The 14709-nt window shown below is 42.2% G+C and overlaps 1 protein-coding gene across 10 annotated transcripts in view; it reads right to left on the reverse strand.

The window, feature by feature from the left end:
• Nucleotides 1-222: 222 nt before the first annotated feature.
• Nucleotides 223-14709, reverse strand: part of LOC133349224 (adhesion G protein-coupled receptor B1-like) — a 143857-nt gene continuing 129370 nt past the window's right edge. For 4 of the 10 annotated variants that reach the window (XM_061562544.1, XM_061562535.1, XM_061562539.1 and 1 more), the window contains 7 exons: nucleotides 13187-13358; nucleotides 9517-9612; nucleotides 8768-8807; nucleotides 7280-8004; nucleotides 6744-6779; nucleotides 6252-6356; nucleotides 223-4012 (listed from right to left, as the gene is read on the reverse strand). In XM_061562544.1, coding sequence (XP_061418528.1) covers nucleotides 3815-4012; nucleotides 6252-6356; nucleotides 6744-6779; nucleotides 7280-8004; nucleotides 8768-8807; nucleotides 9517-9612; nucleotides 13187-13358 — 1372 coding nt within the window. In that variant the 3' untranslated portion in view covers nucleotides 223-3814. The remainder of the gene's footprint in view (nucleotides 4013-6251; nucleotides 6357-6743; nucleotides 6780-7279; nucleotides 8005-8767; nucleotides 8808-9516; nucleotides 9613-13186; nucleotides 13359-14709) is intronic. The other 6 variants (XM_061562542.1, XM_061562537.1, XM_061562543.1 and 3 more) reach the window with 6 other exon arrangements.

Raw genomic sequence — 14709 nt, forward strand, 5'->3', positions numbered from 1 at the left:
GGCCTAACCGAAGTAAATATATCTAACGTGTATTTGGGTTCTTATTGGGACCTTTTGAATAGGGTATGTGATCTACGTTTCCCAACAAAGTTATATTCAAAGCAGTGAGAAGGTTCAATGCAGCAATGACATCTACTTACACGGTAAAGACCGTTTCATATACTTTTGTAATGTCTTTTGCAGAAGTAGTAAAAGCACAATTTGATTTGAAAAGCAAATGAGTCCATTTTTTTCCCTTTTTATTTCGAAGCGATACAAAAGAAAATTAAACACATATATCCTCTATCGAGACCAGTCAGCTACTGGCGTCCCGAACTACAAGGGATATTGCGTGTGTAACACGCGCAATGTAGGGCCCTGTCACACACACCCAGCAGACGGCCGCCACCCACACTGACGGGCGTCTGCCACGGTCAACACTCTGAACCTCACTGGCAAAAATATGCGTGAAACGTATCCGGTCAAATCTCACACAAAGGCATTCCCAAATTTTGACAGCCCTGAAACCGTCTGTAGTGTCTACTGCCCCGACTGACCAAAGTAGTCATGGACGCCTGAATAATTCAAGAATATGAATCATTATCCCCCCCCCCCCCCCCCCACTTTGACATATTTTCCTGAACACACGATTCTGCCAATTCCCAAATCGATACAGCTACAATATTTGAATTGTTGCGATCCGAATCAAGAACCAATTAATTAAAGGTTTTTTTTGTCGTTCCGTTGGCACTGTCCTTTTTGACTCAATTGTATAATTTTTTGTTCGCAGCAACCGGTGACATCAGCAACTCGTTTACAAAAATCGCAAATAATTCCTTTTACACGTGCAATTTGATGCATATATCATGAGCGTACTAGTCGATTGTGATTGAACCAATACATCATTAAACGCCTACTTAATACCTCTACATTCAGCTGTCTCAAACTCGTCACTGGGTAGATTTTGCTGAACAAAAGTAACTGTTTTAGTTAAATCAATTATTAAACATTAATTTGCCTTTTTAAACTAATTATTCTGTACTCTATATAAGTAACGCGAGTGAGTGATATCTGAACTGATCATGGATCCCCTTCACCAGCCCACACCGATCAACGTGGTCAAGTATGGCCAATACATCACCATGATCAACACGGTGTCTGTAAGCCTTCATCCAGCAGTGGATTAACAAAAGGGCTCTATATTATAAATGTAATGTATTACTGTACACACATTAACAATTTTTATGTTTTCCGAAAAAAGATGTTACTTGCAATAGTGCTTCTTATTGTAAATTGTGGAGAGTATATATGGTGGAAATTACTAAGAATTGTATCTTTCCAGATAGTCCCAATGGGAATATGATAAACTTCACCATCTTTGCATGGTTCACAAAAACCTATGACGCTCTACTTCTTGCAATTGCTGATATGAGTGCGTGCCGATTGTTTTTTGTTGCTGAAGTAGCGAAACAAATGTTAGCATGTACCCTTATATCGATAATGATGGATATTACTCTCCGATTGATCATTTTGTGGACATTACAGGGCCAAGCAAATAAAAAAAAACTGCGCAGTGCTAACGGTGCCGCACGAGCCCAGCCCATCAGCAGTGTGGCGCATTTTGGCAACTATGCGTGTGGTTATGTTCCACGTAAACATCGCTTCACCTCACCAAGCCGTTTCACGTTTACAGAAATCGACATTCGTTGAAATGAGAATGCAGTCTTATGTACTGCTGGCTTTTCAACAATTTGTTTTAAGTGACCATGTTTCCTGATTACAAAATTTAATAGATGTCAGCCTTGCAAGCAATTGTGCCGAAAACATTACCCTTAATAAAGACCTGTGTATGCCAATCTTTGCACCGTGCGCTGTGTCGGTGCTGTCAGTCGGGAGCTCAGGCATTCATTGGAAGTGGAGGCATTGATTGTTGATGCCCACAGACTGCAATGAAGGTCTTAGTCAGTCACGATAAGTGGCATGGCAAGTGCACAGCACAGCACGCGCACAGGTGCAGACACGCATACACGCACGAACACGTACGTGAGACATGTGCGCACACATTCATAGACACATGTACCACCATAGCATTTAGAAACTGTTGGGATAAATGCTGTTAGCGAACACTTATTAAGGCCGAAATGGTGCACGAGGGGATGGTTTGGCCAGCACAATGCCTTGCCACCTTTATCTCCTCCGTGCTAATGTTCTGATTCTTTACCAGCGACTCCTTTATCTTGGGGGTGTCCAGGACCAGTTTTGATATCACTCGCCCCTGATGCTGGCTGTGTCTGAGAATTTAAAACAGGTTTCTGGGTTCGTAGTGCAGTAGTACACTAACCACTGTTCCATTGTTCACCTGTGTGCACATACATACACAAACACACGCTCACATACGTGCATGTACAATGATCTTTTTTAACATTCATTATAGTTGTAGGAATCGATATGATTTTGTTATTCAGGCTTGGTCGTCAATGTGTGTGTGCGTTCCAGCATAGCTGCTGCCTTCCATTAACGTTTGCAATAACAAAAACGCTTTACTTGTGACAAATAAAACTGTTTTTTTAAATAACTTTTATACATTATTAATCGATTCACCATGTGAATTCATCTTCAGTTACAAATTTATGGCGATCTGTCAATTTAAAAAAGGACGAATATAACAAAACATCTTATACTCTTCATAGCAACTGTGGTCACAGACACTTTCAAAGAGTGCTAATGTAGATAAACACATTGAAGAATAAGCCATGGACAAGTAATTGACAGCATGAAAATTCGGCATCAATGACTGGATTTATGTGACCGATTATTTGAGACAGTAGACCGATCGTGTTTTAATCAATGTTGCAGATCATAATAAATATTGAGACACAAATAAACCACATGTATAAATTACGTGTTGCAGCAAGCGGGAAAATGTTTGCATTCATGTACACCGTCATATTTTTTTCATTTTTTTGACCGAAGATTTTCGCTTGAGGAATAAAAGTTCCAAGTTCAACAAAGAGTTACTGCATCTCTTTAAATGAATACACTAGTTTGATTTACAATCTTATAGTGAACAAAGTGTGGGTGGAACGAGCACAAACAACCATTTTTTATAAAAATTTATTAACCTAAGTTATGTAATCTTTCAAATATGTGTTACAGAAATATACATGAATATTTTGGAATAATCTACATAAACATCATTTTTTTCCCATTTCATAAAGTCTCTAGACTGTGTGTATCAACATTTTTTTTTATATCAAAATGAAACTTTTAATGGACTGAGAACTTTTTTTATAGAAATACTACATTCCACAAAATAGTCAACCCAGTAAATCTTCTACAAAGAAACACAATCCAACAGTAATGGTGATTATCCATTGCGTCTATGCAAATGTGAAAAGTGGGAACGTTTTTCGTAACGTAAATCACATCAAAGTGTTCATGAGAAAGAAACAAAAACATCTGCAGTTTATCGAGATGGAAATGTATAGGTCCAGCTTTTTATATGATATAAATAGGTTTATACATATAACAGGCTATGACATTAAAAAAAATGTCGTCTTAAAGGTCTGTTTTGAAACATGCTTGGATATCAAGCAAATATAAGTCCGTCAACAAGTTTGACAAAAGTTAGGTGGATGGAGATAAGGTTTAATTTTTTTCTTTATTTTCCATTCAGCCGATTGTCCTAAAGCTCGACTTCAAGCAGCAAGGTGATGGTTGGTGGGCTTCCCCCGTCCCGACCGAGCCAAGCAGCGCCCACCCGCCACTCCCCCCACTCCCCCACCCCCCCTCGTCACAAGGCCCGGTGTCCACGGCGTTGCAGAAGAACGCGCGGTCACACTTCGGTTTGTATGTCGCTTTCGTGACCCCCCAGTGGAATGGTGGCCCCTGGTTTCTCCCACTCAATGTTTTTGAGTTCTACCCGTTGATGGGCCTCTCCGTAGGCCTCCTTTTTGCCCCAGGTTTGCTGGGTGGGGCTAGCCCTCCGGATGCAATCCCATGACGTCTTGCTCGGGGTCTGCTTCTCTTGGCACTAAAGAAGGCACAACGAGAATTGCACAAAACAACAACGGTGGTGGTGAAAATACTGCGCTGCCAGTGGTACGCAAGCTCAAAGAGCAGCAACTGAACACATTTGGCAATAACTGCCCTTAAAAGGGAAATTTGAAATGTAATAGGCAACGGTTTGGGCCAAGACCTTTATTAATATAAGATGTATGTATGTATGTTGAACTTATTTCGCGCCGTACGTAGCCAACCACGCTAATCAGAAGTGCGGGGGAAGGATAATAAACTAAATACCAAAAATATATATCTCTTTGCTGTCATGCTCAAAAGTTATATTTGGAGAGGCTCATCTGCATTGTCCCTGAGCCATTAGTGGCAATTCTCTGGCAGGGACTAGTCTCACCACTCTACAGTGGTACTCGTATTTAACTCTGTAGACTGCTATGCAAAGACATCCAGGAGTGGAAGTTTATGACATTCCATTTGTGTCAGGCACTCAATTTCTGGATTGACGGATGAAGTTATTTTCATAATGATTTTTGACCTAATATTCACGAGCTAGTTATCCATAGTTAGATTGCTCATGAGATGTTATCTGTGATCATCAAGCAATAAAAACCCATAACGGAGAAATGTGATTTTTCATCCCTATACTCCATATTTTTGACTGTAAAATTTACTGTTTAACACGTAGGCTTTCGCAACCCAAAAACGTTGATTATGAATGATTATGTAAAATTTACACCGTAACATAGCAACTGTGTGCTTGAAGATGTTTTTTTACAAATAACAAGATACTATCGGATCATGTGATGTGCAAGTATGCGTGCTTAACCATTTAAAGCAAACCAAATGCAGCAGAAACATAATTCCTGGGCATCACACTAAGAGAAGAGCATGCACACATCGGGATGATTGCAACTGATGGATAAAATTAACGGCTGACAGAAACGATCCAAAGTAGGACGCAGAGAAACAAAACTATGGATTTAAAGCTGTACAGCACCTGAGGCAAAAAATAGTGCGAGCTTTTGATAAAGTCGTGAATGGGGAAGTACTGCTGGCAGAAGCTTAATCGTTTGTAAAATGCAGCATCATCCTCAGACTGCCGCGATACGCCTTGATGAGCGTGGCAGTCTTCAACGATGTACGTCATCTAAGAATAGGTTTTCCCCTTTTCCTGGCAACAAAACTGAAACCTTTTTACAAGGAATCATGTCTGCATTAACCACAATACTTGTGGTCAGAATGCAAACAAAAAACGCAATCTGATAATATATGCATTGTCCTTGAAACTGATTGGTCCACACCAGAGACATCTTTCTTTTGAGTCTCGTTTCAAACGGTGCTAGACCAGAGAACGCCAAAAGGGGAAAAACCTATTCTTATATTTTGGTACTGGTAAAGGAGGTCCCATGATGATGTACGTCATCATCTGCCTTGTACCACAGCTAATACTTCTGTCCAGTAACTATCTGTAACTAATACATCGTCAGTGCTACGGTGGACTGCATTGTTTATTGGCTGTTTTTTTTTCTTATAGAGTGAACGTATGACAATGTAAACAAATAAAATCAAGCCAGAGTATAAATTGCAAGCCTGCACTTAAATTGGCTCTCCTAGGAATTCAACTCGAAGCCATTGAATTATTAAATTGAATAAGACACTAGACAGGGCTGTCATATGTGTGTAAAAGGTGAACATAATGAGTTACACAATTTACAATTGTAATTTAAAACAATTCCATGAGATTTTAAATTACACTACAGTTTTTCTCATCTTGCCAATATACATGTTGGGCCATAGCATGGCTTGTACGGAGATCACACATTTACCTCTCGAGCAGATTCCACTCAGCCAAGCATAACTCTAGGAATGGCAAAATGGTCACCACCCTGGTGAGGCTGCACCAATTGGTAAGGATGTCAATAGTGGTTGCGCAGACAGATAGGTCTCTGTCATAGCACTGTGGAATTTCCCATTGACACAACAGTGGTCGTCATGCGGAGTTATATATTTTTTTGTCACGTGACAGACGGTGGGATTTTCAACCCTGGCATCCGTCTGCCAGTGAGGATGAACATGGGAACAATTTTACGTTTTATGTGTGCATTATAAGCATGCACTACTTGTCCATTTCACACGAATCCTCGTAGTTATTTCATTATGTGATAACTGTAACGATGCAAGGCGGCACAGCCAACTAATTTTATAGGTGAATAAAATTTCACGTGCGGCAGTTGGAATTTAAGTGGGTCGCTTACTGCAATATCTACAGTAGGGGACTCCCGTCCTTTCTCGTAAGTCTGGAACTTCTGATTGAGCTCCTGGAACATTTCTTGGTGTCTCTTGCGAGTGCGCATAATCTTCTGGCAAAAAAAGAGGGGGGAAAACCCAGATGGAAATGTAAACCTCGCCAACGTAAGACAGTTAAATAAAAGGAACATCTTTAAAATTGTCTGAATGCGTGTGGGGTGGGTTGGAATGACAGCATTCATAACAACATTCTGCCGGTCACACCAGCCGAGGTTTTGCTTAAAACGACATGAGTAATACTATACAGCAATATCTGGACCGCTCACACTGAACATGACTGTTCGTTTGTGAACGTTAAAATGCTTCTTAAAATGGACAATATGCTGGTGCTGTTCTGACAGTCATGGTAAATAATTTCAAATGGTACATGAGTTTCTCACACTATATATATGTGTACAAATGCATAAATAGTATATAAATGAATTGAAGGCTTGTATTACCTCCACATCTAATTCTGAATATCTGGACTTTCGTCTCTGAAACAACAAAAAGGTAACAAGAAGATTAAATGAACGCCATGTCTAAAATGTCATCACAGTTCATCACAATTATTCAGCACAAATATAATATTTACTTAATTGTTAAATGCATGCCTGTGGCCACTTCACTATACGAGGGGATGGCATTTCACGCAATCGCATGACACCCATCAGAAAAGGTTATCAGATGATCAGTGCACTGCAGTATATCAAGTAGGTTGCTGATCCAACTCTAGGGGATTTTAAGTATTATCCCCTCGTGTGTGTTAGTTTTCTCTGGGCTGTCATTCTTGATACATGCAAAATCTATTCAAAAGCAACTTGGATAAACCTCCTTAGCAGAACCCTCTAGATAAATATCGCATGATTGTCAAGGTAACAAAAATGCAACTTCTCCGTCGTCCTTACAGATAAAAATAACCGAACTTCCAAGTTATTTGCTCGATCCCATTTTGAATGCATGTAATATTTAAAATCACTTAGCAATTTGCTGTTACCTCTAAGGAGCTGATGGACACGGTTGAGCTGGTCTCGCTGCGCGGGGTGCCTCCCATCATTGCCTCCTTGCTCACTTTGGTCAAACTGTAATGCTTGGCCATTGGCCTTGACTCCAAGGGCACATTCTGATACTGGTGTTGCTGCTGCTGGTGCTGCATCTGCAGTGGCTGCTCCAGCCCAGCCATTCCGTACTGCTCCATGTCTGGGCCTCCCACACCCAGCGCCATGCCCTGGTCCATGCCCATGACGAGCCCCATGCGGCTCAAAGTGCCCTGGCCCATGAGGCCGACGCCCATGCCCATCACCTCCTGGTCTTTGAAGGTGACCGAGCTCCGTGGCAGGACCACATAGTCACTCTCGAGGGCGCGCTTCTCGGCGCTCGACAGCTCGACAGCCGCCACCGGCTGCTGCTGCTGCTGTGGCTGCAGCGGCGTCATCAGATCTCCGCCCTCGTAGAGGCCGCTGAGCGGCCGCCCGCCGCCGTCCCCCTCGATGCTCCAGGGTGGCTGCTCGGTGCCCAGGATGGGCGCCATGCCTATGGGGGACAGGTAGCCAGAGGGTCCCTGCAGCTGGATGTCTGGGATGGCGCAGCCCATGGGAATGGCAGGCCCACCGGGGATGGCCTGGAAGTCCTTCTTGTCGAGGATTTCCTCCTCCCGCACCGTCGCCCTCGTGAGGGGCCCTTTGGCGGACCTCCGGCAGGTGTTGATGTCTTTGTGGAGAACTGCATGCAATTAGGCTACATCAGTCTGCACGCGTCTGTACGCTATGAACGCTTAAGATCAGCATGCGTGTTTTAGAGATCTGCGATTAAATGTCACGGTGAAGTCTCTCGCGAGATTTCCGTTTAACGGCTGCATCTTAGCGGCGAGCGTAATAAAGGAATAAGTGCATAGGTGAGATGCCCTTTTCAGCATTTCAATAATATAACATGTACTTTTACTATTTTGAATCATCGTTTTGTCAATGGAATTCGTTTAAAGGATGCAAAAGCTTGAGAAGTTTATTTCACAGGTCACATCCAGTTGAGAAGTTCAAACTGGTCTAGGATTTCTATGTTTAAACAAATGCTAATATAATACAAAGGATCTGAAAGCCACGTATTGGTTGATGGAACAATAATGTGCAGCCTTTTGTCAATCCTTTCATGAATGAATGAGTTCCAACATCATGTTAATCATGAGAGATTGTGCAGATGGGTGGAGATCCAGAACCAGTTCAGATATTATTTGCCACTGATGTATTTAGTGGCCAGGATTTATGCAATGCTCTAACCACTGCGGGTCACTCTCTGCCACCCTCCCTATTTATGGCTTAAATGTGATTTTATTTCAGGCATGATGCAGATAATTTGCATTTATTCGTTATGTGTTATTTAAGCACTCACATGCCACTTTTGCTACGTATTTTTTATTATTATTTTGTCAGTGTGGATATCCTATCTCTGCATATTTGTTACAGTGTGTGTGTGTTCTTTTCACACGTACCTGATCTGCAGGCCATATCAACATCCTTTTCAAAATCAGACTGAAAAGAAAAATTGCCAGAGCAAATGTGTGAATGCGATTAGCTGCGACAATAACAACTTTACTGTGTTGCTAAACATTAAGAAGTGTAATGCGTGAAAGTGTTTCGTATGCATCAATTAACATGCTTACTTTACATGAACACTGAATCTAGTATAGCCTGTTAACAATGTAACCATCGCATTACGTATAGGGCTTTCTATATCGGGTGCCCTCATATATGCAATTGTTTAACATAATTACAGTCAAAGTGTCTCCCTGCTCAAAACAAGCATTGGGGCGGTGCTTATCTCCGTTGATGGCCCGAGCCAGGGGTGGTAATTCCATATTCCCATGGTGGGGGCCAGTCTCTCCATAGGACAACCACTGTCATCTTATTGCATGGCCTAATTTAAAGTTGATGGGCTGAGTTGACACCTGACCAGGGCATTGAAAATGCACCTCTCTCCGATTGAGTCGAGTGCTCTGGCAACTGCGCCACCCAGCTGCTGCAAGTATTTACGGTGCATGGCTTTTATTGTTTGTTTGGAAAAGCATTGGTGATGTTGCATTTTATATTGTGATCGTCCTCAAGGACAGTTGCTATCTTATACAAGATTCAAGAATGAGTGTTACTCGTACTTCTTTAGAGTGATGAATAGCAAAACCAAAAACAAAACTCCGTGCATTCAAAATAGCTTGAAAATGTGTTACGTCTAAATAACAGTTACCATGATCTGGACATGGCCATTGGGAAAGGACCCACTTGAATCTCCATTCACATGGTCCTGTGTGTCACCCAATCTGCATTTAAGGGCATCTTGCACCTGCAGACATTAATCGTGTGAGACTAGCATTTACCAGAATATTATTGTGCACAGTACTGTACTCGTAATTTGCATTTACGTTACAATGCAGTACAAGTCAAGTCAAAGTATCTGCCTGCTCGAACGAGCGGTGGTGCTCATTTCCATTCGTGGGCCAGAGCCAGTGGCAGAAAATACACATTTTCCTAAGACGGAGGCCAGTCTATCCACAGAATAACCACTCTCAAACTCCCATGTTGATGTGGTGCTCACGTTATTGACCCTGGAGGAATGCAAGGCTGGATCGACCCCAAAGTGAGATTTTAAATTATGACATTTCTATTGTATCTCAAATGCTCCGCTACATCGCCCCTCAGATGGATTTCTAAAGTTAATTAAAACATAAATTAGTTGCGTGCTATATGACAATGAGAAAATTTAACGTAACAAAAAGGTTAGCTCAACATAGTTACAATTCACAGATGTTGACTCCTTTCCCCTCTTTTGTCCAACAAGAAGCAGGGGGAGATTTACACGGCAGTGATTAAGAGTAAGCCCTGCCATATTATCTATTAAAATTATATCGCTAAGCAGGCTTACGTATGTAGCCTTGACAGGTGCTTAAAGAGTCACACCATCTCGCTTTGGCAATCTGCATAGTAAGAGCGTGTTAGGTCACTCATGCGTTTGCCTTGCCACCTGGTTTGTTTTACCCAGGGACCTGAATTTGGAAAAAGCCTGTTCTGTGCACTTGCTCGAAACTGATTCCATGGGCAAATATTTGACAGAAATTAAAAATCTGCAGAAAAAAAGTACTGACTCCCATTTACAAAATCTATTTAATCTTTTTTTGGATGTGGGGTTTCGTACAGCATTTTCCGATGAGAATGTTGTTTTTAAACGAATGCTACAGTTGATTTATTATTATTATTATATAGCATGTGTTTTTTGCATTTTTGTGCCGTAGATATAATTGTGAACGTTTACGCGTGATACGGTTTATAATTATTGAATCCCATTGGTATAGGAGATGACATGGAACAGAAATTAATTAAGAGGTGAAGATATATATATAAAACGGAATGCAAAATCTATTAAATAATCACGTATATTTAAAATGTAGATTTTTGGCTAGATCATGTTGGGATGTCCACCACCAAACAAAGCCAAACTAATCAAGTTGTCATTTTGGTTACATGTGGCAATGAATTCTGTTTTTCAGCAACCAGCATGTTCAACAGCAAGCCACATTGCTTGCGAATTGTGCTTGCTTTCCAACACGTCCATTTGCTGAGAAACTAAATCCATTAGCACGTTTTTTTTTACTTTGTCAGGTAGCCAAGTGCTACAGCTGGAAGTGACATTTAAACGATCTCATATTATAATTATTGTGAAACCCTATGAATCATATTGGCCGTGAAAACCTATGTATGAAACTATATAACCCTATTCATTTTAAATACCTTTTTTAAATGGCAGATAAATAACTACTTTGAAAGTTGGAATGGTCACGAGCGCAGGAGCTGGCCCTCATTATTTGTGCCTTACATTTTATTCTGCAAGTGACTTTACGAGCGTTGGTTAGAAGGCTGAACATTATTGAAACTAAAAATAATGTTTCTGGCCTTTGAATGGAGAAAGCTGTGGAGGATGCTTGGAATATCGTCGCAGAATATCAGGTGAGAAACTTGGAAGTTCGGAATAGAGTGTGGGGAAAAAAAGCATTGCAGACAAAATCAGGAGAGGAGGTTGCGATCGATGGAGCATGTGTCCAGTATGGGGGAGGGCAGCTTGCCAAGACAGGGACTGAGTGGGTGCTTAGAGGGCAGCAATCAGGGGGAAGGCCTTAGTTGTGTCAGAGTTGTGGCATCTAACAATGAATGAGGTGCCGGTAAGCTGCGGCACAATGCACAACATTGGCCGCAACTATCTTTTGATGTTGAGATCCTGAGATTGAATTCGTGTTCAGTTACTGCAGTACAATGTACTTAATTTGCAGGATTATTTGCAAATGTGCACCTGCATACAATTACTAAAGCGTACACGGCTTTGTGCTGTGCCGTACTCAATCATGCTATTCATGAACAGCTAAGCTTTAAATCGAAAAAAAAAGCTAAGTGGGCTTCAATTGATGACAATGGTGATGCTGCTTTAAAAGCATGCATTCATCACTGCAAATCTACAAGAGAGATAAATGAGTTCAACACGGCTAGATTACTCTTTGTTTCTTTCGGTAAAGTCACGTAGAAAGAGAAAATAATAAATAAAATAATAGCATAGCGTATGCTATTATTACATTTTGTATTCAATATATTTGATTATTTAATTTATTATTTTCTCTTTTCTACGTGACTCTACCGAAATAATCAAAGAGTAATTCCTGCAGTCACGAAAGCGCCAAATCAAGTTTGACGGCTAGATTACTTTAACTTTTAATGTTTTATCGTTCAGTCTTTCTCATTGCCCCCCTATTGATAGACTAATGCCCACTTGCATGCCAGTATTTCCATCACCGTGTGACATGCAGGGACAGCTGTCATTCGGGGGTGCCCTGGGCTTAAAGAAAATAAAACTGAAGCTGGGCACTAATGAATGTGGTGAGGTCTGCTGATGTGAGGCGCGCTGAGATGATTGGGCATTCAAGTGCACACAATGCAGTTCCTTCATATTGGCAACCTTTGATGGTGTGCTGTGAATTTATTTAAAATACAATTAGCAGGCATGCAATGCCCAGCAGCTCCAATGTTTATGCCGTGTGTCTGTATTGTGGTTAAATCCCCTCCTGCTGTAAACTGTATTTGCAAAACGAGATGAAACGGGCATTTTCAACCAAACTCCTTTCAGCATAATACAGCGAGCTTCTCCAAAGAGCTCCAAACTAGGCTGCCAAAAAACTACAAAGGAAAATTGTAATTATGTCACCGTATGAATTATTTATAGGAATATATATTATTGCATTCATTGATGGTACAAATTAGCATGTGCTACAAATGGCACAATCGGGAACCATATATCATACACATATAGAGATAAAAAAAAGTATATAACATAGTTTATGTAATCTGGCCAGGTGGAGCTGCAGTTAGAGTGTTCAACTTGCAATGGGAATTCACTTGGCTCATCATCCCTCTGGGGTCGATAAAGTGAGTACTCATTTGTGGTAGTTCTTATGGAGATTCAGGCTCTGGTCATTTAATTGAGGAATGTCCAATAGCATCACCACGACCACCTCCATTGCCCGATTGTTTGTTTGAACAGGGAAACACTTTGACTTGACTGAATAGAGCTTAAATAATGTACAGCAGCAAATTAGTATAATTCATGAGATTGATGAACAAGACAATTATGATGATAGTGATTCTGCTGATATTGCAACTGATCATGGTGCTGATGCTGGTCACGGTGATGATGATATGACGTTAATGTTATGATGCTGATGATGACAGTGACAAGACACTGATTTTGTTGACCATGATGATGATGCAGATGATGCAGATGGTGTAGATGATGCAGATGGTGTAGATGATGCTGATGATGATCCTAGGGCCGAAGCTGATGGCGACACTGCTGCACGACCCGGAGTGCGGTTGCACACCTCCTTCCGAAGCACGCAGTGCACAATGACGATGACGAAGCCCTGCAGCGAGTCGAAGACGGCGAAGAGGATCTGAAAGAGCGGCGAGCGGCGGTCGGTGATAGCCAGCACGGCCGACATCCAGGTGAGAGCGAGCAGTGGCAGCACCACGCACGAGCTCCACAGGGAGGCCCTGCGCACACGCACGTATGCAAACACACGCGCGCACGCACACATACACGCGTGCATGCACGCGCACGCACACATGCACACGCAGACACACACGCAAGCATGCACGTAAGCATGCGCGTGCAAGCGCACACACGTGTGTACATATGCACACACGCGTCCACCAATACAGGTGTGAGATAGGCTACGTTTGTATGGTTCGGTAAATCACTTAAAGACTTCGAGCAGCGTTGTTCAATCAGTGTTGGGGCGAGGCTTAAGCAAACTAAGCATATTCTTAGGGCCCCAAGTGGCCGCGTGCTCATTGGGAAACCATAGAGGTGCATCAAATATCAGTTTAAATCCAAACTGCTAATGCATTTAAAACGGGCTGATAAGGTCCACTCTCATCACATCGCACTTATTTCACAACAAATCTATTTTAGCTTGCATTTTCGTCTCGCTCTCGTCTACATCTCTTCGATCATCTCACTGGGAGTTTATGAACAGAAATGTTTTGCTTCGTCGCCCCCAATAGATTTGCAACTCTCAATGTGTTCAGTGCAGCGGTCCTGTTGCCAGTCACCCCCCCCATCTCCCCTTTGCTCCACCGACTAACTGGAAGACGTAAGCCGAAACACACAAAAAACCCATCGGGTTCTATTTCACTTTAACATTAAAGTAATTTTGATCGATCCGTAAGTCACGTGGCGGTTGCCGTTTCTTTAAATAGAAAACTCGTTTCACCTCTGGAATCCCGGTTCGTGGCTACACAGAGCGGAGCACCGCCCGTTGAGTATTTTTTGGTGGGGGTTTAAATCCCCCGTCTGTAATCTGAGCTGCGTCGACGTATATTGAGGCTTGCACTGCGCACCACGAGTTAGCTGGGGGCAGTAGGGGTCCCCCACCTCGTGAATGGAGGTGAAAGCACTCGAGTGTAGGGGGCCGTGGAGGTGAGAGTTGAGGCTGCACGGATACCTCATTGTGCAATTGTATGGTGCACATCTGTGTGAGCTTGGTTGTTTTTGTATCCGCGTGTACGTTTCCCCATGTGCACATTAAACTCATAGTAATGTAATGCACGTCAGGCAAGCTCGTCCCAGTGATGGCACGAGAAGGGGCTACGGTGGTGTGCCTCCAAGTAGCATTTTCATATTACAGTAATGATATGTCATACAGATCAGTTCGCACAGCCGAGGAAATGTTATGAACGTACAAAATAACAGCTAATTGTTTAATTGGCTCCATATCTTTAACTGCCTACTCACCTATCCACCCATCGTGCCCCCCCCCCCGCCCCAAGTTACTTCTGTGTCTGGCCCAATCTGTGGAGACAATGTTTCTCAGATTGCGTGGGCTTGTACTGCAAGAGCGTG

This window comes from Lethenteron reissneri, chromosome 29, assembly GCF_015708825.2.
Source record: "Lethenteron reissneri isolate LAM-NWPU_2019-01 chromosome 29, ASM1570882v1, whole genome shotgun sequence".
NCBI lineage: Eukaryota > Metazoa > Chordata > Hyperoartia > Petromyzontiformes > Petromyzontidae > Lethenteron > Lethenteron reissneri.